Below are 23,481 nucleotides of genomic sequence, written 5' to 3'. Positions count from 1 at the left end.
AAATAAGTTGAATTTACGTTATTTATTTTACATCCAAGTTGTTGAGTAGGGTCTATATTAAGACTGTTATTAAATCATTCTGTATTTCTTTAGACAGGGAGCGATTAGTAAACTTTACGAGACTCAATAAAAGTGCAGCTAAATGCAATAAATTGTTGGTGAAAATAAAAAGAAACACACGGTCTGTTCAGCATCTAAAGCATCAGGTGCGTTTGCATTTCAGCTTTTAAGTTCTAAAATATCCGATGTTTAAGTAAAACGTTCGGTTAATTGACATTCCTACTTCACTTTGCGACGTTTTTGCCATTTGCCCGTTCCTATTTAAATAAAGAGTTTAATCTGCTGTGAAAGATGGTTTTCATTTTGGGAGATCCAAGCAGCAGCATAACTTTCCGGATCAGCAATGTGTTTTACGTCTTTTTCAAAACGTTAAAGTAATTGCACGTTTCTCAGTGGTGTTTAATGAAAATTGAGTGTTTAGTGCACTCAATGCCTTCTTTAGTAAGTTTATGTTCTTTCTTTTTCAAGGCGTTATACCAGTTTGTAAGTTTCTTTGATGAATTCTTATTTAATATTTTTCCGATGATGTTTTCAGAAGATTTCTACATTCTTCATGAAATTTTCTGTACTCCAAACCCTCTTATTCTTCTAAATACTGAAAGACTTCTTACGAAGACTTTTTAGTATATTGATCAATCTCTTTTGTCGTGGGACACTCTGTATAACAAAGTACTTTGATGTTTTCTATTACAAATCTGCCATTTCAAGTTTGCAAATACCCGATTTTTACTATTTCCCTATTAACTTTAAACTAAACTGCTCGTCAAAAAGAATGGAACAAATTATTGGTCATTTTTGATATTTTTTTAACGATTCAAGGTATTTTTTTTAACCAAGAGCCAAGAACTCTGTTGGGCTAACTATAGCTCAAACAGTGTGGTTGGGTGTGTAAATAAATCACCAAAATGAGAAGACTTTTATGTGACAATATAGTATTATATTTCCTAAAATGGTTTCAAATATACCACACACAAATAAAAATCCAAGCGTTATAATCAAAAATGTTGCATTAAAATTGTCAGATTATTGTTATAGCGGGTGTTATACCACAAAACAATTCTGATTTCGCATAAAAAGCTCGCTTTTTCTAACCGGGGAAACAAATTTTCATGAACGGCTAAATAATTGAAACTGGTGAGCTAAATACCCCCCCATCCTCCATTGTGCGTGGTGGAAACAACTATTATTCTGCAATGGTGCCGTTCGCGAGGGTTTTATTTTATGACGTGATATGACAGTGGTTAATTGTGTTGTTATCTGGACCGCCCATTTATGTTCAACCAGCAGTGAGGAAGCGTTGTTTAAAAATGAAATATAATCCCGGTTTCGCGAATCGCGAAATATCTCAAAGCCCAGGTCCACTAAGAGTTTATTTATTGTTTGCATTTTTCTTTCTTCATTTACTCGGGCGACTTTATTACCGAGCTATTATGTCAGATTTATTGTTGATTAAGAGGTTCACGTTACGGTTTCTTTACGGTCGCTCGGGAATTATTATTGGAAACTCCCGAACATAAAACGAAACTGAATTAGAGGGAGTAACAATATTGTTAAAGTCTAAGTGGGTTCGTAAAATTTTGATGGTTTCGAGGGTAAATTTATCTCCATTCTAGTTGAAAATTGTCGTTAATTTAGCTGGTCGTTAAGTTTATTCATATAGCTTTATATTCTGTTCCCTTCTCTCAAAGGGTGTCCCTTGTAGAGGTGATCAAAATTATTGTATTAAAAATTAAATTTATTAATTATTTTATTAAAAAAATGTTTACTTACCGAGAGAAGCGTAGTAATATTAAGGGAAAATAGTGAAAGTAGTTTCCGTTTGGTAATTTCAAAAGACCGGCGGAAAAATTGGAACAGGCAACCCGCACGAGAGTAAAATCCTAACTAAAGGGAGGTATACAACGATTGGCCTCTCTCTTGCCTCCACGGGATGCGCATTAAGCTCTCTCTATTGGTTCAACCCTATTTAAAACTAAGCATACAAGTGAATTTAACTGATTAATTATTAACTTATTTTTACCTGTCAGAGTGTAATTTTTGAAATATTTAAAGTTTTTTTTTTAATACTTATCAGAAAACACAAAAATTATTTTAACTTAATTTCAGTAATTTGTAAGAGATGTGACAGTAGTCAAGTAAAGTTTTATATTCATAACTATTTTTATTTTTTATTTGTTTTTTCTATGTTTATAATTCAAATTTAGAGTTTTCCTGGACATTCTGTATATTTCCTAGAACTTTGATGATTCTGGTTAATTTTAAAAGCTACCAAACAAACTAGTGTAGTGACCAGGAATGTAAAATTTCCAGAAAATTAAATTTATGGAAATTTTTCCGGAAAAATTGGAAAATCTGAAAAATAATTTGTTTTTTATATTTTTGCACTATTAACTTGAAGGTATTTAGTCAGTTGAGGTTAATTTTGAAAATAAAAAATTTGCACTTGAAATTTCTTGACAATTCTAGTGGCACCCTTGCAAAATAACATTTTGACAAATGACACTTTACGTCATTTTTGTACTATTAACCTAAAGCTATTTAAGCAGTTGAGGTTAATGTTAAAAATCAAAAAATGTCTGGAAAAAATCAGAAGGTAAAAATTCTTGACAATTCTAGTTTTTAAGTTTTCTAGGTAAAACGGTGCATGGTACCAAAAAATTGCATCCCATCGAGAAGCAATTGTGGTAAAAATGTCAGACCTCTAACCTAAAATGCTCCTGAGATATTGAGCAAAAACTGCAAAAAAACTAGAGTCAACTTTGACTCCCTCTAGCGGCTAAACGGGGCAACTTAGTCGTGCCCACTCAATGTCACGTGATAGCCCCGTTCATTAGCTTTCTTTTGCTATACGGTGGTTTTATACAGGGTGTTTTAATCGCCCATAAGCGAGTCGTGGACGATTTTCTGGAAAAGTACACAAAAATTTCGCTCAGATTGGGAATTTCTGATTTCGAGGAGGGTGATCAAACTAGAGCAAAAACAATTGAATATCGATACAAACATTTTACATCAAGTAGGCCTAGAATTTGAGGTAGATTCCAAAAATCGAATAAAAAATTTTAAGTGAGGTTTGTTGCTCAAATTTGGGACACTCTGTATACTGATTATCTAGGAATAAAATATATGCAAATATCTACAAGATTCTTAGTCGGTATTTTTTTTTATAAAATGAAAATTAAACAATTTATAAGGATGTTAAAAATTCATTGAATTACCCTGTAAACTACTCCAATGTATTGTCAATAACTCGGTTATTTTGACAATTATAGGGTGGTTCAATATACCAATTTGTAGCACTTGGAATTCTCTTTTGACCACCCTGTATAGCGTTTTTACCTAAAACGTCGAATAACTGAGTTATTTACTGTTAAAACTGGTTGTTTGACAATGACAAATTTGACGGTTGCTTTCCCTATCGAGGAAAATTTTCATTTAAGCTTGAAGTAATTTTCCGGTAAATTTCCAAAAATAGAAATTTTCCGACCCGAAAATTTCTATTCTCTGGTAGTGACACCTAACGGTGAAGTGAATTGGAGAGCCTATAGATTATATCGTTTTCTCTTTTTGTGTACCAATTGACATACACTAGAAAAAGAAAAAACATTAGCTGATTTTTGAGATTTGTGGAAAGACATACGTCACTCGTAACGTCAAATGTCAAAGATCCCAAAATCTGTTTTGATTTTGTCCTTTGTTTATTTGTGGAAAAATAGAAATTTTGTGAAAATTCCTCATTTTGCTGTAACCTGCTGTAACTTTAAACGATGGAAAAGCCGCCAGAAACTACGGATAGTGTTTCGATAAGCCCCGGCAAAACCAAAATAAAATCTAGTCAAAACGACAACAAAGATGAAGAGATCTCAGCTGATAGTATAAAACCAAAAACTCCAAAAGCAAAAAAACGCAAGAAGCCTAAAGACACTACTGCTCCCAGGCAGCCCTTAACAGGTATGTGACTTTAGTTGTTCTTCAAAAGGTTTCAATAACCTCATGGATCCCCGACTCAACACATTAGGGCTCATGTTGGCCCCCAACAGTATTTGTTCAATGTGTGGACTGACAAAATCGCGTTGGGGCCAATATTCCCCCCAATGTTTTTGTTGCTCCATGTTCCTAACCTGCCTGACATAATTTTATCTCATAAAGGAGGTTCTGGGACACCCAACTCTCTAAAAAGTTAATTTGAATATACTTATTAAATAGTGTGGGATGTATTGAAGTGTAGCAATTTTTTTAATAAACAAATAGTCCATTTGCTACAAAGCTGCTGACTCTCAGTCTATTTATCATACATTGTTAAACTGTATCTAATTAAGTTTAAGTAATTTAAGGAAGAAATCTTGTTAGACCAGACTGCATCCCCATAGTAGCAAGAGTTGGTAATTATTTTATTACCAATAGCCTGGTTTAATTTCATGTTTCTCCATGAATTAGAGCTGTTTTAAGACCCTAATGAATTAGAATTTATAATACCATACTTTGATCGTATTGGCATTTTTTGGGATATGATCTGATACCTATTTGTTTTTAAAAAACAAAAACATGTCTGATGTGTGTTGTTTTTTTTCTTGGTAGGCTACATTAGATATCTGAATGACAGAAGGGAAGCAGTGAGAACAGCAAATCCAGCATTGTCTTTTGCTGAAATCACAAAAATCCTGGCTAATGAATGGAGCAATTTGCCAGTGGATAAGAAACAACAATATTTAGATGCTGCTGAACAAGACAGAGAAAGGTAAAATTTTAAAAATTATTGTGTGTCTGAACAAACTCAGATTACAGTACTTTTTAGGTACACAAAAGAGTATGAAGCTTACAAACAAACTGAGGCTTATAAACAATTTAATCAACAACAATCTGAGAAAAAAGTGAAAGAAAAGGAAAGTGACAGTAAGTCTTCAATAACTAGTGTAAGTATATTTGATTTGAAGTAAATAGAGTGTGCTTCAACTCATTCTTAGGTGGTAAATAAATTAACACATTTACAGTATCACCTACCTTCTTGCAAAGAACCTCAAGAGATGGACTTTGGAAACTTTGATATTCCAATTTTCACTGAAGAATTCTTGGATCATAATAAAGTTAGAGATTCTGAACTCAGGTAAATCATCAGAACAAACTAAAAGATCTGTTAATTTATTCAACTTTGTTATAAAGGCAACTAAGAAAAATCAACACAGATTATGAGCAACAAAATGCAATTCTAACAAAACACATTGAAAACATGAAGACAGCTATAGGAAAATTGGAAACTGAGATTATGCAACAAGATAAAACTAACGCTTCCTTGCAACAGCATTTAGATCATTTAAGAAGCACTTTGTCTAAAGCATTTGGGGGAGTGAAGTTGCCAGGTAAGTTTCAGCATTTTTATCAAACTCTAATTAGCATGTTTTTTTTGTCAAAATAATTCTTCAAATTGTAAAATTGAGATGTGAGAATGCCCAAATGAGTATAATTTTTTTCAGGTATTAAAGACGTGGCAACGTTGCAAAACATCGACAATTACATGACCAATTTACACACCATCTTATTAGAAAACAGCAGCCAGGATACAAAATTGCTAAATACGGTCAGAGAAGTGGTGGCAAAACTGGAATTTAACGGATGACTAACAGTCATGTCGTCATTACCTGCAAGAGTCTCAAAACGAAAAAGAAAAGTTAAGAAGTTTTTTTAATTGTGTTGTTCCATTAGTGTGTGGGTGTTTTATTGTGATTTTTTTACTTTGTTAGTCACTTAACAGGGTTTAGTCAACATTCTATAGTGTTCTTGTATCTGAGTAATTATAGTTCTTTGATATAGTATGGCCTCTTAAATAAAAAGCGTACATTTTATGCTTCATTTTTAAAATATATGTTTAAAGGTAACTGCCTTTGTAAATTTACTGCCAATAGGCTTTGTAATTTTGAAAAATAAAATAAAATCTCTAAATACAACACTGTTCTTTTATTATACTTCATTGTGATCATAATGTCAGATAGAAGCGTGAAAGTGTCCTAAAGTTTATCAGGGTTACTAGGAAGAATATTTTTTGAGGAAAAAACACTGTGGCTACACTGCACACTAGAACTCATAGATATATCTCGATTTCTCAAAATAATAAAAAATCTCATAATACAGAACAATTGGTTTTCTGTGATTATTTTTCAATAAACCTATAATACAGGGTGTCCCATAACTATATGACAATCTCTCGGGAGCATACAGGGGTCAAAATAATACGGTTTGTTCATATAAAAATTTTTCCCAAAGTCACTCCTAAGGGAGATATTGAGCCCCAAAGAACTGCCTTCCAATTAATGTTTTTTGCCGTAACTTTTAAACCACTTTGTATATTGTAATGATTTTTGGGTTTAATGTTTTATCGAAAGAGACCTTCTATTTGACATCAAAACCAGGTATCTCCTCTTAGCAGAAAAACAGGAACTAACTGGCAAGTACCTAAGACACAATTTGCTTAAACCTTGATAGCTGTCATTATTTTCAGCTGTAAACGCCATTAATGGATACTCTTGACATTTTTAACGAAAAATCTTCTTTTATTTCGATAAAATGAACGGTTTTCGAGATAAATCGATTTTTCATTGAACTGCTTAAACCACAATGTTATTAAAAATATTCGTTAAACTAGTTTTTTTAGGTAAATTAGTAATAATTCAAAAAAATGGATTTTGACTTATGTTTTGAGGCAATGAAAAAGTCGTTCAAGTTTCAGTTAGTGTTCAATTAAAAAATAAATACATCTACTTTATTATATGAGAAAGCAAATGATACAAACTTACAATTTACAATGAATCAAATCCATTCAACACCTCAATCTAAAATAAGTAATCAGCTGTCAATCCGGGACTAAATTCGGAAACGTTTCAAACAAACATTGAGTGTTTATTTGTGTGAAATTTGGTAAGTAATTCCCATTAGTCGTAAAAAAGATAGCCTGTACAACTCAGGCGAATTGTCCATATCGCCGTCATCTGATTGATGAACTCTCGTCCTTGTGCGATAGGGACATCATATTCATCCTTGTTGTACAATATACTATTGTAATCACGTTTGTACCTACTACACTAGTCCTCAGATGTCGCCAGTCTTGCGTTGATGTCACACACAAAATTGTAGGAAGAACAAAAACCCAACTGCATACTGTTATACTTTAAAAATGTATTCACTGTACATAATACAAATAGAAGTAGAAATGTAAAATTGAAAATTGGATTTTTGTTACAAAAATATTATTTAGTCGTATCACAATAGGGCCAATATGAAGATTTAAATAGGAAATGATTCTACACGTTGTCGCGGGCCATCCATAAATAAAAAGTACTAACCAATACAGTTCACTTACAGTGTCATATACACACGAAAATATAAACAATATTATAAATTATTAATACGTACATTAAACCATTGGGACTCTAAATGGGAGTTAAAAAAAGTGAGATTCGGTTTTCTTCCGTTTCATTTTGACGTCGTAATGTAGCGAATAATGGCACAATATAGAAAATAACAAAAAAATGACAAAATAAAACGTTCTCCTATAACATATATTATTAATGGACCAGTTCTTGTTACGGTTTAAGGTTGCACTTTTGTAAGTTGACCATTTTGCAAAGAAACACAATTTTCACCTTGTTAACACTTGAAATCCTACAAAAGTGGAAGCCAACCTCAAAACCGAACGAAAAATAATTAGTAATTATTATATTAAACCTATCTATTGTCTTTTTTTGTAGATTACACAATTTACCATAAGAAAATAGACTGTACACTGGACTGTTTTTTTTTCGCAAAGTTATCTACACAAACATATAAGTCTTAAATTCGCTTGCAGCAAATTTATACGCGCATATTCACCGGTTCTTCCAAACAAAGAATTAAATAAATTAACACTGATATGTCAGCCATGTTATATACACGAATACCGTTCATAACCACTCACTAATTATTTATATACAATTTATCATTCCGCGCACATTTTTAGTTTCGACTATTTTAACGTTTATACACATTTTAGTTGATTATTTAAGAAAAAGGTAGTTAACTTAGTACTTAGAGTCGACTTTATACTGCATTAAACGGGACTCGATATTTTTATTTTTTACACAGGTATATGTTACATTTTTTTGATGTTAATGAACTTACTAATTGCACGTTAGCCATTGCCGCTCCTATTTGCAGTATTGCAATGCGTAGTAATTAAAACAACACTTTGGGGCAAATCAATATTGCAGATTTAGTTTTATAAAGCTTAGCGAAGCGTATCTAGCAACCATTTAAACTATACAGAGTGTTGTCAAATGAGCAAGTTATGTCAGTCAAGTGGTTAAAGCTGAATACTAGGTAAGTGTCACCAATAAGAATCAATTAAACTTTTGATGATTCTATGAAATGTAAAACTCCAAAATTACGATTTTACACCTTGAATAAAATTTTCAGAGACACAGTAGAATGGGAGCGATCGAGTTTGATTGAAAAAAAAATTAAAATACAATAAGTAGTCTTAGTCAGCCGGTGGACTGTTATAATGATTACCATGCATGTTTCTGTCTCATCCAGAGTGTTTCGAAAGATTGAGTGGCATATCTGAAAAAAATTAAAACAAGACTCAGTAAAAATAAAACAGTTATTTTTTTTGGTCAAAACAAATTACTTTTGGATGACATAAAGTTGGGAAACAGTTATTTTCTTAAAAAGAAAAAAAACTAACTGAGAGTATATAATCTGTTCAGTGACTTCTGACTGTTGCGTCACAATTACCAGCAAAAAACGTATGTCGGTGATTAAAAATGTGATACGGATTGATTTTAGGTTAGGTTAGGTAACTTAAGGCAGGGGATACAGTAAATTATATAGTAAATGATCAACAAATGTTTTTTACGAGATACCAACAATCAAACAATTTTTAGAAAGTTTACAACACTTGTACAGGGCTCTGCCACGTTTAAAAGGTTTTCAATAGCATTTAGAGGTCTCCGACATTTCCAAAATAGTTCTAGAGACCTCTGGTAATTTAATACAGTTACGGGAAGGATTAAGACACTTGTAGAGGGCACTTTTTAACAGGTTCTCAGTAGCATTTAGAAGTATTTGACACTTTCAAAACACTTGTAGAGGCTACTAAAATGTTTTCAATAATTTATGGAACTCTCAAAATGGTCCTAGAGGTCTCTGGCTTTATTACAGATTAAAACAGTTATGGGAAAGTTTAAGACACTATTGTAGAGGGCTCTGGCACTTTTAAGAAGGTTCTCGGTGGAATTTAGAGGGACTGGCACATTCAAAATGATCCTAGAAGCTTCTGGCAAATTAAAACAATTCTAGGAAGATTTAAAACATTACTTGTATAACCCTCTTCTTGCAAGAGCCAGCCACTTTCAAAATGGCCCTAGAGGATTTTGGCAATTTGAATCAATCCTATTTTTACTCTTGAAAGTCTATGAGAACGAAAACATCCTGACATTTATTGAACCGTCAAACTGACAATAACTGGTACTATCATGTTATAAAACTTTTGATTGGATCTTTGTCTAGTGAAATGAGATAAAGGATTAGTGACGTCTGACGCAAACGTCACTGAACAGAGCTTATTAATAAATTACCTTGTCTGAGTATTCAAGGGGTAATAGCCATTATAAAAAAATTAAAAAAATTACCTGCAATACTTTCGTCCCTCACTTCGACTGGTTCTCTGCCAACATTCTCGCGTACCCAACTTGGTCTTGGCATGTCTCTTTGAACTGGCACCAGTTGCGCTACTGGATGAACGGGATGATGTCCAGAATGAGAGTGGACCGCATTGTGGTGATGGAAAACTGGTTGGGGGACCACGTATCCCGCCCGTCCGTACAGTCCCGCGCCAGCGTAGTACGGTGACAGGGAAGGAAATGAATACATATAGGGTGAGGGACCGATGTAGTGCTGAGGTGGTGTCGGATAAGTTTGGGGATAACCGCACTTTTCCGCTTGCTGTACAACAAAAAAGCATAATTAGTCCACTTTTCTGTGTTAATTTTTTAACTTACTTAACTCGAGCAAGTTTGTAGTACTTACCGACAGCTCTATTGACCGTAACCTATCGACATTTTCTGAGTACATTCGTTCCTCTGAAGAGATCGGAGAACAGTACCGAACTCCAGAGGTCGCTATCGGTCCCACTTGCGACACCACTGGAGAAAATCGACTAGGCGAATGATTAGGTGAATTTTTTAAATTGCTTTTATGATGGTCTTCGGCGAGCAATGAGGTAATACTAGATAAACATTCAAAACTCTTAGAAATCCAAACAACTCAGATTACGACTTACTAGCTTACCTATAGCTACTATTCTTCGAAGACTTTACATTATTTACAAGCGTCTCTTCAACGCCATTGGTTTTGATTGAAGGGTGATGCGACAGTGGCGTGACGCAGTCCGATTTTGATACGGGACAAGGAGGCGTCCTTGGAGTTGGAGGACCCGTTTGAGGCCTGACTCTACTTCTAAAAAAAAAAACAATCTTATCAATGTCTAGAAAAATTAATTCCACATTAGCAAAAATGATAAGGAAGCAAATATAGGCAATTTGGTCCAAAAACGAAACAATGGTGTGCTTGAAGTTTGTCTTACGCTGCTAAATTATAAAAACAACCAGCAGCAGTTTTCAGAAGGATTTCTAAAAAAAAATCGATAAAATATGCGGTTTAACTATTTTGGTAAACAGTTTATTTTTTTGCACCGTTGTATATGACTTTGAAGTTTGAAGTAGCGTCTTGTTTAAAAAACACTACTAACTTATCAAGATTGCGTTTTTATGCTGCTACATAACCGGATCTGCGAGAGGTTTTTCGGAAAAGTCATTATAGAAACGATTTTTAGGAAATATGGTATTAAACAATTTAAAAAAAGTTAATAATAAACTAGAATAGTATGTTTATGCAAAATGCTTCTGGATAAATTTTGCTTGTCAGACAAATTAAAATTATTATTGGTGATTGAGAGCCCTCCTGATAGCAAAGAAATATTTCAAATTCTTACAAATTTACCTAATAAGTACAGCTCAGGACTTGATGGGGTGCCTATTAACATACTCAAAGCAGTTACCGAATACATTTCGATAACTAACTTCATTTTCGAAGGTAGCTAAACTTGTGCTAATTTTCAAAAATGGCTACCAATTTCGTTGCTCTCAGCGTTCCCAAAGGTATTTGAGAAAGCTATCTACAGCAGAATTGTACATTTTTTGGATGCACACTCTATATTTTCTGAAACCCAGTTTGGTTGGTCAACATGGACATGTATGACAACAATCTTACTTTAGTCACAAGAACAAGGGGAGATTTGAGAATACCCCAACATCAATCAACCTTTTTTCGAAAGGGGCCACATTACAAAGCAATCAAAGCATATCAACTGCTTCCTAGCTCAACTGCTTACCTTAAGTCAATTGAAAATATAACATTTTTTTGAAAATCTGTGATAAGCTTCCTGTTGGAAAAGTGTCTGTACACATTTGAGTTTAATGCAGCTTTTACTGTGTCAATTATTAACCAATGGGCAATGGGTACTCTTTTGTTGTACCTGGAATTGTATTTTGTGACGTTGCTTGTGTTACTTTGTAATTGTGCTAGCAATAAAGAGTTTATTATTATTAAAATTATGATACATTCACTAAGAATTTAATACCTTTATTACTATTAAATTCATCATTTTTAAAGTCTCAACAGCACTGTTTTAAGTAAAAACAAAGAAACACATCATTTCAAATAATTACAAGCGTAAAGTGGGAAACGTTAACCATAAAATTAAATAAAGACGCTAAAAAACAGGGACTTGTGATTGACCTCTAATCATTCACACTGCTGTGTTTAACTTCAAAATTAGAAAAGAACTAAATAGGTACCTTTTTTGTGCGGAATTTGAAGAGCCATCGTCGCTTGAACCAGGCCGATCAGAAGTTGGACTACTGGAAGCCGAGGGCGTTCTCTCCCTTTCCATTTCCCTCAAAAATCGCTTCCTAGGTGACACTACTGTTTCAGGACGTGGCGGCGTACTAAAATAAAAATATTTTAAAACCAACTTCAATTGTAAATAATTGACAATTACCTAGTCCTCAAACTTCTATCAATCAATCTTTGTATAACTGCGAGCAGCGAACACCTTTTCCGCTTTTCTTTGTAAACCACTTCCGTTTCCTCAACGTCGGCCGTGGACAGGGGACGGCGCCTTTTAACGCCGCGCCCTCTACAAGAACGACGCTTTCGCTTCGATCTCCAGTAAAACAGCGCCATCTCTTGGGAAATGTTTTTCTTGGGGCTGTTCTGCTTCCAGGAATGGTCACGTTGCCAGGGAGAAGACTGGACCGAACTGTTGTCATCTGAAACTGTTAATCAAGAGTGTATTTTCATTTTGCCAACAGATTTATTTAGTAGTAGGTAAGCCTTAAAAACAGCATAATTTTTTTTCTCTAAAATGCCAATAACTTGTTTTAACTTCTTAATTTAAGGCGTTTTAACTTCTTAATTTAAGGCGTTTTGTTATCATTCAACCACTAGAATTTCCGATGCTAAACGTCTTGGAGTGCAACCTAAAAATACTATAACAAACGGCTTCATACTTAACAATCAAAAAAATAACTGCTAAAACAAATGTATGTTACATTAAATATTAATAACGCAGTTGTAACCGTTAATAATTTGTAGAGAGTTTTATATTCTGATTTACCTTAAAGATTAGACTAAAGCTACTATTAAAATTAAAGGTTTTTATATTGAAAAGTCTTCCTAATGCTTTCAAGAATAGCATATTTTAAATTACCTTAAAAGTTAAGTTGTCTATGGCTTGGTACATGGATCTCATGTTGAAAAAAAAAAAGATAATTGGTTTTGCCTTTTTAACATTAAAATCATATAGGTACTTGTCTCTGTATTGTTAAATGACTGTGGAATGAATCATATTGTATTTCCTATAGTGCTACTAGAGAAAAGATCAGATATTATTATTGCTTGCTATAACAGTACCTTTCAACAATTAGGGTAAAAGGCAACTTAAGTACCATTCAAAAAAAGTTAATTACCTACGCTAATTACCGTCCGATTCGCAATAAAATAAGAAATTTTCTATTTAACTGCTGGAGACAAGCATGGCTTAGCATGGCCTAAAAAGCACTCCATGTATTAAAAACGTTCTGTTCTACATATCACCTTATGCTAAAACAATAGGACCATTTTCATTTGCGCAGTGATCCGAGTGCTACAGCTTTTTATTAGAAGCGTGCCGCATTTTGCTCTTGCTGATGGAAGCACCGTCGAAAGACCAGTTAGATTTTCTAATTATTATGTAAAAAAAACGTTGCCTTTAGTTCCGTCAGAAGTTTTTCGCGAATAATCAATTAGCCACAACTTTATTAACGCTTACCGCTAAGTGACGCACTGCTTTCCTGTCTGTAGGCTGGTGTGCACGTTGCGGTACCTGGTGGTGGCCAAAACGTTTTTCGAGGTACCGACACCCACGACACCCTTTCACCTTCTCGGGCCCTTTCCAATTCCAGGATGAATTTTCCATCTGCAATATAAATAACATAGTATCACATTGTAATTCATTTTGTTGATGCAATATAACAAAGAAGGTTATAAAACTAGCATCAGCATAAAATTTGCCTTATCTTGAACACCCAAACCAGCATAATCAAAATTCACAAGTGAGGTCTGATACTGTTTAGGTATTTGTTAGTCCAGAAAGTAATTATAATAAGATTTATTGTTCAAGGTGTCAACTTACATTTTTCACACAATGTAACAAAATGAAACTCAGTCTGGCTCATAAAAATTAAATAATACAGTGTAGTTAGACCTTTATAGGCAACTATTGTACAAGGTTTGTTAAAAAAATGTATTACAACAATTTCATTGCAAATATTGTTTAAGTAAAAATTGCATTCCTCCAAATATCTAATCTGTCTACTTATAAATCCTCAAGATACGTAAAAAAATTGTTATGTGACTGTGCCTTCTTAAAGATCGCTAATAATATCAACAACTGTTTATTAAAACCATTACACAATAATGGGTAATACATTAAATCAATTTTTTTAAATGTGTTAATTTGTTAAATCAACTTAAAAAGACGTTATCTCTTGAACGTTGTTTTCTGGATTTTGTCACGTTTCACATTATAATCGTCTTGTGTTTGCTTAAGATCTCGTGAATGTCTCATGAAAGATTAAAACCTATAACAAAATATACAGTGGGTTTCTCTCCCCGTTTTAATGCATAAAAATAGTATTTAATGCATGTTGTTCCTTTTTATGTAGAGAAAACTTTTAGTTCTTCATTCTGTAGGCGTTGTTTTGACTAAGTGACTATTGTGACATACAGAATTAGCCATCTCATCTACTCTGATACTGAAAACATAGTAGGAAAGCACTAAATTAAATAAATCCCTTCTTAGACCCACTTTGGAGAAAAACACATCATGAGTTATGTCAATACAGATAAACAAAAGTGGGAAAAAAATAACAAAAATGTATCACGCGATATTTGTTGCCACGTCTCGTGAATATCTCGTGAATAATTTTAATAAGAGGAGTATTATTTCAAATTATTTCGGATATTGACTTTAGATAAAAGTTTGTTTGCATTTTGCGTATAATTACTTTAATTACCGTTTAATATAAATATGAACTTTGCTGGGGAAATTATGGTAAACTTTTGAATGAATGTTATTTCAAACCACTTAGGTCAGTTAAAGACAGGTGTTATGTTTTCTCAGAAAAATTAGTTACAAAAGAAATTTAATTAAGCAAAACATGTTGATATAATCAAAAGATAATAAAGGGTAAATAGTACCATTGTACATTTCTATGGGAATGTTCGAATTTTTGTTATTTCTTGATATGAACTGAAGGTTGTTATTTGACAGTTTTATTTGTGAAAGATATAATAGGTCACATCCAGGTATCCAAAACAATTTTTCAGCATGGAAACCAAATAAAATTTTCACCTCTGTCCAGAACACATTTTTAGGGAAACATAACATCTGTATTTAAAGGGTCCATCAACATTTTTTGACCCTTTTCCAAACATGGGCAAATTTTCTTCAAAGATGATCAATATGTGGTATTAGTTCTATGAAAACCTCATCAAAAATGCTTGGATCTTAGGTTAAGCATAAAATAGTGGCTACATAATGATTTGAGGTAGTTGTTAACATTAAATCTGTGCTTTTTACTTGGCTTTTTCTATTTTATCTGTGCTTAATAAAGGGTGATTAGAATACTGCCCAAAAATATAATTAAAAATACTGTATCCTATTTAATAAAACTCCCATTTCAATGAAGCCATATTTGTGCCTTTTAGCACTTAATTACTTTCAGTGAATCTGTTCCTAATATAGGTCTATTGCTAATACTGTGTGCAAGGCTTGGTTGAAGGTTGATTTATGGCTAACTAGGTACATAAACTGCTAATTTCTTCAGCTGTAAGGTTTACTTGAAATCAAATCAAAAATTGAGGCTTTGCCCCATACTTTTGCTACAGACCTTCATTAACATTAGTTTGAATATAAATACTCTTTGTGGTAGGCATGTAAGTAGGCCTGAATCAAAATAACTACATTTTACCTGTTTTAAGTGTGTTGCAGGCACCCTTGCAGTGAAAATTTGAAACATTTTTTGGTGTTCATATTTATTTTTCCTTTGCTAGTCAATGGTGTTCTTTTAAAACTATAGAGCATAATCTAGACAAATTAATGTAGTGTAATACTTTAAAACCATCCTGACAAATTAATAAGGTTAGGAGAAGGACATTAAAAACTGCTGTTGATAATCAACTGAATTTGTTAACCAAAACTAATCCAACCAAGTTGGTACACAACTAGACAAGTAAAAAACAGTGTAAATTACCTTTAAAGAATTTGAGACGACCTCCCTGTCCATAATTAGACTTGTGGCACTCCTTTGAATTTTTGTCAACATTTCCATTCATCCCATGTCTTCTGTGGTTCTCCTCTGTCATTTTGGCACATTTTGTCAGGATGTTATTGGGGGGTGGCTGCGGATCTGATATATGCATTTCATAGTGTTGGTTCACCACTATAAGTCCATTTCCTCGAACAAATCATCGCCGAAAACTTTCTGTAATCCGTTTTCAATTCATTCCACCTGCTGGCACGAATACGACTGGCCGCAGTAATATCGCTTTCTCTGCACACACGAGCGATGGAATCGCATTACTACTCAAATAAGACCCGAGCATTGTTTAAACATTATCAAAACTTCCTCGGTTTTGTTTATTTTATCGAAATCTTAGCGAATTGGTCGGCTCCCCACGAATCCCGTGCTTAAAAATTTGATGATGTCGACGGCTGGGTCGGCCTCACAAAAAGTTCATTCACTTTTACTTTCCGAGTTTTTTTTTACTATTTCGGTCGGAAAACAACGTTTTTGCCGTTGCTAGCGTGGACTGAACCCTCCAGGACGCTTTGGAAATTGTATTCTAGTGAAACAGAAGCCAAATTATGGGCGGTCAGAAAATAAATAAAATAAAAAACATAAAAATTAAATTTATCCGCCTCGTTGAGCCCATTTACGACATTTACCGTTTTTTATTTGGTCGATAAAACAGAAAATTAACGTTAAATGTCACTCAACGGACTCGCCCACCGTGTTTCAATCACCTGTCTATCTTTTTCTTGCATTAGAAACTAAATTGAATGGTCTTTGTTCAATGACAGTTACAGATCAGGTATTAAAACTAAAATGAATTGACGTTTGTCAACATGCCTCACTGACACTGACTATAAGTTATTTCAAAAACAGCTAATCACTCAATTAAATAAAACTCCAAAAGCACCAAAATGTTATAAAAAACAAGTCAAAAATGTAATTTAAATACAAAAATCACGAATTAAAAAATTAGAAACAACAAATTTGTAAAACATCTTTGTTGACCATAACCTTAAAATTATGACATTTGACAAGACTGACAAGTAAAAAGTTTATCATTTGTTTATAAACACAAACTTAACCTCACTTTTTAAACTTTTATAAACACCTAAACAGCAATTTCTAATTTCGGTGATTTTTACTTAATAGTGATGTTCAGAAAATGAATTTGGAGTGCTTAAACACTATTGACTGTAATCAAGGTGCAATTAGAGCTGTTCGATTCAATGGTAAGTTTACATTCTTTTTATCTATTATCCATTTGACTTGATTCAGTTATTTTTTAATTAATTAAATCATCAAAGTGGGTGATGTTGGAAATTATATAGGCTTTGTTTAATTATCTCTACACAAATTGCAGAAGAAGCAATATTTAATCTAAAATTTTGTCTTTAGGGTTCAATTTGAAATTAAAACTTGCAGTTTGAGTGTTTTACATACTTTTGGGTTTTTTACATACTGTACTGAAAGTATTAGTACCTACATTAAGGAACAATTGACCCTAAACCTGAAACATACCTACATTGTCTTGAAATTTTTAAAGACTGTGGAAATGGTTTATATTTTAAATGTTTCATTCCAAAAATTTCATATATTTCAGTAATAAATGTATTGATAATGAGTTTTGCTAATTGTCAGAAATTTGGTTTTCTGATCAGTTACATAGTTTAGGTAATTCAAGGACAAATTTAAATTTAGAATTGTGAATCTGTCTTGTCTTGTGTTTCTAACTAAACAATATGAAGATCTTAATTAAATAATCTTGAACATTTCAGTTGATGGTTGTTACTGCCTCACCTGTGGCTCAGACAAAAAACTAAAACTCTGGAACCCCTACAGGAAACTATTGCTTAAAACTTATGGTGGTCATGGCAATGAAGTGTTGGATGCTTGTGGTTCTTGTGATAGCAGTCAGATAGTATCCTGCTCTTCAGACAAGTCAGTTATTGGCAAGTTTTTTTTTTGTGAAAATTTCCAGGCAGTTTAATTAGGATATAAATTTAGTGTGGGATGTGTCCACTGGGCAACCCCTACGACGGTTCAGAGGACACGCAGCGGCAGTGACCTGTGTTAAATTCAATGAAGAATCATCAGTGGCCATTTCTGGTAGTCTTGACAACACGGTGATGTGTTGGGATCTTCGGTCCAGAGCTCAAGGACCTTTTCAAACCCTGAAGGAGGCTAGAGATTGTATATCTTCAATTAGAGTCACTGATCATGAAATTTTGACTGGTTCAGTTGACTGTTCAGTGAGACGGTACGATTTGAAAAATGGTAGATGTGATGCTGACTTTGTTGGTGGTGAGTTTTTGTTATTTTTCTTCTTTAACCCTGAAGAGACTTTATGATTAGTATTTTATATGATAATTAGCTGCAGTGACTTCTGCCACATTTACCAGAGACGGTCAATGCATTGTAGTAGGGTCGGCAGACAATGTGGTGCGATTGCTTGATAAAAATGGTGGGGAGCTTCTTGGAGAGTAAGTATGAACACTGTCTTTTTTGGCTTAAAACACGAACTTCATTTCAGGTATACAGGACATAAAATTGGAGGCTTAAACATAGAGAGTGACATTACGGCTAGTGACAACTGGGTTCTAAGTGGCTCAATGAGCGGTGATTTGTGGTGTTGGGACCTGGTCACAGGGGAAGTTAAACTAAAGTTAACTCATACAAGAAACAAAGCTTTAAACTCAATTAGTGTTCACCCCAGAAAGGATATAATCCTCACAGCTTGTGTTACAACAGTAAAACTATGGGGAGATCCTAGTGAGGTTGTTGAACAAGAGGAGCAGGATGTTAATGAGTAATTGTGTTTTAACAATAATAATTATTATGGTAAGAACTTGACAATGTAGACCATAATTCATTCTTCAATGTTTTCAAAAGGATTTTTTTTTTTCTATTTACAATATGCCTATAAGGAGTAATTTGAATTGAAGTTGTGGTAAGAATAAATATTATTTTTGTTTTTTTGAAACCAAAACAAAATTTTTAGAAAATGTGTTACACTATAAACAAACTTTAGGAAAAACTGAAAACGAAATCACAGAAAGAAAAAAATAGATTGAAACGACGCAGGACATAAAGAAGAGTTTCTCACTTAGTTTATTATTGTTCTAACATTCATTGAGCAATTTTTTCCTTACTGACACTATAAAAATGCTGGTTAACAAAATTCTTTAATGTATTATAATTATTATTTTCTTGGTAAAGAAAGTATACTCATCAAACACTAAACTGAGGCCGCCAAAAGTCCAAAAACCGGTAAAATACTACTCAGATTATTTTCTAAAGATCACCATTAGCATTATTTTTACCACGTTCTAGGTCCTGCGGTCCGTATGAATGACATTTGAGAGTATACATATCACTGTTCAACTACAAAGAAAACATAATTAAATATGTTGTCGACTAGAATTAGCTAAGCAAGTAAGAGCCTCGGCTGCATCTAACTCTTCTCGCCCATGTACTCCAAAAAGATCACTTTCAGCTTTAGAGGGTTTTTTCTTTTGAGGTTTACTCAGCGTCCATTCAATGTTGTAGTTGCCCTCGTTCGGTCTGAAGCGTTCGGCACTCTGCAACCATTTGGCAATCATAGAATTCTTATCTGCCTCGATAGATTCGGAAGTCTGACAGTCACGCATATATTTTTCCATTATGTGGTTCTTGTATTTGTTGGCGGATTGAGCAAACGGGTTGTCTTGATCGGTTTCCGTTGTAGAACTGACGAAGTAGCATTGATTTTGAAAGTCAGTGCTGTAAAGAAAGATATGATCTGTTTACCATAAATTAGAATTATTCTACAGTAATTTACCTGTTATTGTTATTATTATTGGTGCTATACAATTGTCCGTAACTGTGATCTATTTGACTTCTAGCGTATTGTTCCTCAAACTTCTGTAGTTCAGCATTATCGTAAGTACACTCTGGCTCCTCCCAAATGCTATCCTCGGAACAAATACTGAAATGCTCCACATTGCCTTGCACCTGACTGTTGTACGTTTTGATTAGATCACCCCACGTTTTTCTTTGTGGATTTCTTCCAGCGTTTTTCAGTTTTCTTCGCCAGTTTGCGAACCAATTGCATACCTAAATAATATTGTTTTTTAATAAGCATATTTTTACTGTTATCGTGGAAAATTAACCTGAATGTAAGTCAGTCCGGTTTGCACTGCCAGAATTTTCTTCTCATCTCTATTGGGGTAGGGATTCTCTCTTCGTCGTATCAGCCAGTCTTTAAGGAATCGTTTAATTTCTGGTGTGAATAACCGTTTAGGTGGACGTCTTTCTTCACCATACGTTCTCCTTAAAGTATTGTTGTATTTATTAAAGATAAACGTTAAAAATGCATGCTAAAATTGTTCAAGCAAAAAAAAAACAAATGCAATGTATTTGTGTCCGTAACAGGAATACCATGCAAAACTTTTTTTTGATGAAAGAATATTCCAGGAAAACCGTAGTGTGTACAGTGTATTTTTGATGAAAATAATATTAAACATGTTCCACAAAAACATACTATAATGCAGTATTGTATAGCTTTAGTATAAAATACTTTACAACTTTCGTTAGAAGTTGGCATTTTAAGAGGTAAAACTAAACTTGGAGATTCGCGATACAACATCAGTTTAATTCAAATTAATTGTAAAAGTATTTAATGAAACCCCAGTAAAAATTAAACAGAAAAATGTAATGCTGTTTTTATACAACCTTGTTAAGTTTATAGTAAATTTTACCAACATAACAATCAAAAAATAAATTAATTAAAGGGCACACATTAGAATCATTTAAAAATCAAAACAAGGCCACACAAAAGAAAAACCATCAAACCTGTTAATTTTCTTATTTCGAACGGGACGTTTTGCCTTGTCCTTCGCGCATTCGCCCATCCTCGAGTCCATTTTCTGTTTTCTTTTTTAGAAATAGAGAATTTCTAAGTTGAGAAACATGTCACAAACGTATAGTAAAAATAGACTGGGTTGGATAAAGTTCAAAAACAAGATTCCCGCAGCCATTTTTGCGATGTACATGCGTTACATGTAAGCCATGTTTTTGTCCCTGACTGCCCAAAATTTCATTGGTTTCTCCTTTTAAATCTGTTTGCAGGGTGGTTTTGGAGGGTTTGAAGGCGAGTTGCAAGCAAATTGAACCAACCCTGCGCGTTTACTTGCCAAAACAAGTCGAAAATCCGACTGAACGAAAAACATGAATAATTCCGACTGCGTGTTCTCTTGTTTTAGACGGTTCAAAGCGGTTTTTATTAAAAATAAGGGTTGAAACGTATCGCGGGGTGGTACTTACCAGCTTTCCAGTTCACGACCACTTAATTATCACATAAAAATCGTTGAACTTAGGAAATTATGTGTATAAACACCATAAAAGATTGTGTGAAACTGAACTTACACAATCGGGAGACATTTAGATGCTGTTTTATTTTCAGATCTTTCAGTCTCCCGCGACGTTGTTTTTATAATTTGATCTCTGTATTTCGTTTCGGTGGACGATTTTCGTTTTGACATTTATTTAGGGTAGTTTTAGTAATAAAAATGTTCAAAAGTATTTCTTTAATATCTGCACTATGATTGGTTTCATGTCAAACTGGGAAAAAATGGATTAAATGACCAAATTGTGCTGATTTATACTGGGTGAAAATGACAGAGAACATCCACATCAGAATCACATAACATACAGGGTGGTCCTCTGGGAATTGCATCGATAGATTATGGAAAAACAGTAGGTAGTAACCATAACTCTGAAATTTTGGTACTACCAAAGTAATAATTTTCAAAATGCATATACCAATATATCAACTAGCTTATTTTAAATGTAATACCTTTTATATTGTTTCTTTTTTGGATTCTACGACAAATTCTAGACATATTTCATATGTAGGTATAATGTAATATACCTATCTGTATTCGTTTCTGAGTATTTGCATTAAAGTACCTAGAACAACTGTAATTTTTTGCATATAAAATCGTTTTTCTTGGTTTCTGTGTTTTGTCGTGTTAAACAAGATTGGTTCTAAGAGTGGGTGCAGAAATTAGTCTCAAAAATTAATTTAAAAAAAATTCATAAAGTCAAGTTTTTCAAATGAAACACCTCCATTTTTATAATTTTATCTTGTTGTCCGTCTAAAATTAGGGTCAGTTTTATTAACTTACATTTTTAAAATAAGTAACATTTACAAACTCTCTGATGTCAGTTTTTGACCACCCGCACCAACCTTGTTTAATACGAAAAAACCCCAAGAAAACTAAATCAAGAAAAATCTATCATAAAATGGTAAATATCTCAGAACCGGATGCAGACATGACATTATACACGAAATATAGTATGTATAAAATTTGTCGTAGAACCCAAAAAAGGAACAATATACAGAGTGTTTCATTTAAAATAAGCTATATATGAGTTGGTATCTATTTTCGCTATAACCAACATTTTGAAAAACTCTGTCCCCATGAAGTCTTATATTGACATCTGAGTGTCCAATATAACGTAATGTATAACACTATTTAGTATGCACAATCACCAGTCTAAAAGTCAAAATAAAGCAAAACGTTGTTTAATTTTTTATTTCTAAAGAACCAAAAATTGTATGGTGAGAAAAGGTAGCCTTTTTGACTACTTTTTAAGAGAATATTGAAATTATTTCTTTTCAGGACATTGGTGTCCTACCTATTATCAAGGACGAGTTAAACACTGCAAACTCAGAATATTAGTCCACACCACATCAGTTTTGAGTTGGTGAGCATCAGAAATTGGCGAATGATACCAGACAACAACTTCATAAATTGGCGGACTTTTTCTGCGATTTTCGCGCATATGGTAGAGTTAATCATATTTTTTTCCATTGTCCCATATAATTGACGGAATGGGTTTGGATTTTTTTATGCTGAGTTGTTGAAAGTTGCGACCCTTAGGCCACCAAGAACAATATTTAAAGGTTTCCAACATTTTAATTAATTTTATATACAATGCAATATCTTTATTTTTTTTGTTTTGTCCATTCACAGATCAGATGTGCTGTTTCTCCCTCATGTACTATCTTACTGTCATCATTGAAATCAGTTGGTGTCAAATTGTCCAGAAGTGGACAGAAAGCGATGACCTCCCCTTGGAAGAGGGGATATCCAGGGAGAAGGGTATTGAAACTGGTTTGCACAAACTTTTACAATTTTGTGACGTTTCCCTACTTAGTTGGGTTTTTCGTACTGCATACGGATGTGGTTTGCATGCACGTGCAAGACCGCATACGTGTTTATAGAATTAATTAAAATATGAATCACCAGCCAGTGTGAAACTGGTAAAACTTTAATTCTAGTACAGTTGCTTTTGCACACATAGCAGTATATTGCGTTCACCATTTTTCAAAATTGTCGATTCAACGCAACAGATAAGTACAATTGGTTTAGTTTTAAGGCATCCTACTTGCTGACACGCAGACGCATTTTCATTCAATCCACGTGGGCTTCAATTTATTATGGTAGTTTATCTG

At 33.5% G+C, this 23,481-nt stretch overlaps 5 protein-coding genes across 7 annotated transcripts in view; 2 read left to right on the top strand and 3 right to left on the bottom strand.

The window, feature by feature from the left end:
- Nucleotides 1-1,933, bottom strand: part of LOC145724243 (lachesin-like) — a 97,586-nt gene extending 95,653 nt beyond the window's left edge. Inside the window, exon 1 of the mRNA XM_081972406.1 lies at nucleotides 1,831-1,933. The gene's annotated coding sequence lies outside the window, so the exon portion shown is untranslated. The remainder of the gene's footprint in view (nucleotides 1-1,830) is intronic.
- A 1,769-nt stretch (nucleotides 1,934-3,702) lies between these two features.
- LOC145724171 (high mobility group protein 20A-like) lies at nucleotides 3,703-5,999 on the top strand. Of its 2 annotated transcripts, none has more exons than XM_081972300.1 (6): nucleotides 3,703-4,008; nucleotides 4,636-4,795; nucleotides 4,853-4,970; nucleotides 5,022-5,161; nucleotides 5,218-5,414; nucleotides 5,529-5,999. In XM_081972300.1, the coding sequence occupies exons 1-6, from the start codon at nucleotides 3,825-3,827 to the stop codon at nucleotides 5,669-5,671; spliced, it is 942 nt and encodes a 313-aa protein (XP_081828426.1). In that variant the 5' UTR covers nucleotides 3,703-3,824; the 3' UTR covers nucleotides 5,672-5,999. The 2 variants fall into 2 exon arrangements, with proteins under 2 accessions (XP_081828426.1, XP_081828428.1); XM_081972302.1 differs by having other exon boundaries at nucleotides 3,704-4,008; nucleotides 5,049-5,161.
- A 1,205-nt stretch (nucleotides 6,000-7,204) lies between these two features.
- Nucleotides 7,205-16,636, bottom strand: H (transcriptional corepressor hairless). The gene is made up of 8 exons (XM_081972280.1): nucleotides 15,942-16,636; nucleotides 13,457-13,603; nucleotides 12,146-12,422; nucleotides 11,943-12,092; nucleotides 10,375-10,542; nucleotides 10,114-10,312; nucleotides 9,717-10,029; nucleotides 7,205-8,646 (listed from the first exon to the last, which is right to left on the bottom strand). The coding sequence occupies exons 1-8, from the start codon at nucleotides 16,108-16,110 to the stop codon at nucleotides 8,612-8,614; spliced, it is 1,458 nt and encodes a 485-aa protein (XP_081828406.1). The 5' UTR covers nucleotides 16,111-16,636; the 3' UTR covers nucleotides 7,205-8,611.
- Nucleotides 16,637-16,847: 211 nt separating this feature from the next.
- On the top strand, nucleotides 16,848-18,985 carry LOC145724172 (WD repeat domain-containing protein 83). The gene is made up of 5 exons (XM_081972303.1): nucleotides 16,848-17,212; nucleotides 17,759-17,932; nucleotides 17,988-18,284; nucleotides 18,355-18,463; nucleotides 18,514-18,985. Exons 1-5 carry the CDS (start codon nucleotides 17,146-17,148, stop codon nucleotides 18,791-18,793), a joined length of 927 nt encoding a protein of 308 aa, XP_081828429.1. The 5' UTR covers nucleotides 16,848-17,145; the 3' UTR covers nucleotides 18,794-18,985.
- Nucleotides 18,986-19,064: 79 nt separating this feature from the next.
- On the bottom strand, nucleotides 19,065-21,438 carry LOC145724176 (uncharacterized). Of its 2 annotated transcripts, none has more exons than XM_081972308.1 (5): nucleotides 21,285-21,438; nucleotides 20,814-20,916; nucleotides 20,132-20,291; nucleotides 19,801-20,075; nucleotides 19,065-19,742 (listed from the first exon to the last, which is right to left on the bottom strand). In XM_081972308.1, exons 2-5 carry the CDS (start codon nucleotides 20,882-20,884, stop codon nucleotides 19,382-19,384), a joined length of 867 nt encoding a protein of 288 aa, XP_081828434.1. In that variant the 5' UTR covers nucleotides 20,885-20,916; nucleotides 21,285-21,438; the 3' UTR covers nucleotides 19,065-19,381. The 2 variants fall into 2 exon arrangements, with proteins under 2 accessions (XP_081828434.1, XP_081828433.1); XM_081972307.1 differs by having other exon boundaries at nucleotides 20,814-20,894.
- Nucleotides 21,439-23,481: the final 2,043 nt, after the last annotated feature.

The sequence above is a fragment of the Ips typographus genome, linkage group LG2 (genome assembly GCF_016097725.1).
Source record: "Ips typographus isolate SLU linkage group LG2, UJ_Ityp_2.0, whole genome shotgun sequence".
Taxonomy (NCBI): domain Eukaryota; kingdom Metazoa; phylum Arthropoda; class Insecta; order Coleoptera; family Curculionidae; genus Ips; species Ips typographus.
Note: the sequence above shows the minus strand (reverse complement) of the source record. Positions and strands in the feature narration are given on the sequence as shown.

Excerpts from the sequence above, each read along its gene's own strand:
- LOC145724171 (XM_081972300.1), top strand. The coding sequence starts at position 3,825 with ATGGAAAAGCCGCCAGAAACTACGGATAGTGTTTCGATAAGCCCCGGC. Across the intron at positions 4,009-4,635 it reads TCCCAGGCAGCCCTTAACAG|GCTACATTAGATATCTGAAT; the intron begins GTATGTGACTTT and ends TTTTCTTGGTAG. Across the intron at positions 4,971-5,021 it reads GTAAGTCTTCAATAACTAGT|GTGGTAAATAAATTAACACA; the intron begins GTAAGTATATTT and ends ACTCATTCTTAG.
- LOC145724176 (XM_081972308.1), bottom strand. The coding sequence starts at position 20,884 with ATGGACTCGAGGATGGGCGAATGCGCGAAGGACAAGGCAAAACGTCCC. Across the intron at positions 20,076-20,131 it reads CCGGACTGACTTACATTCAG|GTATGCAATTGGTTCGCAAA; the intron begins GTTAATTTTCCA and ends AATATTATTTAG. Across the intron at positions 19,743-19,800 it reads AATAATAATAACAATAACAG|CACTGACTTTCAAAATCAAT; the intron begins GTAAATTACTGT and ends CTTTCTTTACAG.
- LOC145724172 (XM_081972303.1), top strand. The coding sequence starts at position 17,146 with ATGAATTTGGAGTGCTTAAACACTATTGACTGTAATCAAGGTGCAATT. Across the intron at positions 17,933-17,987 it reads TTCAGACAAGTCAGTTATTG|TGTGGGATGTGTCCACTGGG; the intron begins GCAAGTTTTTTT and ends ATATAAATTTAG. Across the intron at positions 18,464-18,513 it reads GGTGGGGAGCTTCTTGGAGA|GTATACAGGACATAAAATTG; the intron begins GTAAGTATGAAC and ends ACTTCATTTCAG.
- H (XM_081972280.1), bottom strand. The coding sequence starts at position 16,110 with ATGCATATATCAGATCCGCAGCCACCCCCCAATAACATCCTGACAAAA. Across the intron at positions 12,423-13,456 it reads AAGCAGTGCGTCACTTAGCG|TTTCAGATGACAACAGTTCG; the intron begins GTAAGCGTTAAT and ends CTTGATTAACAG. Across the intron at positions 10,543-11,942 it reads TCAAATTCCGCACAAAAAAG|AAGTAGAGTCAGGCCTCAAA; the intron begins GTACCTATTTAG and ends TTTTTTTTTTAG.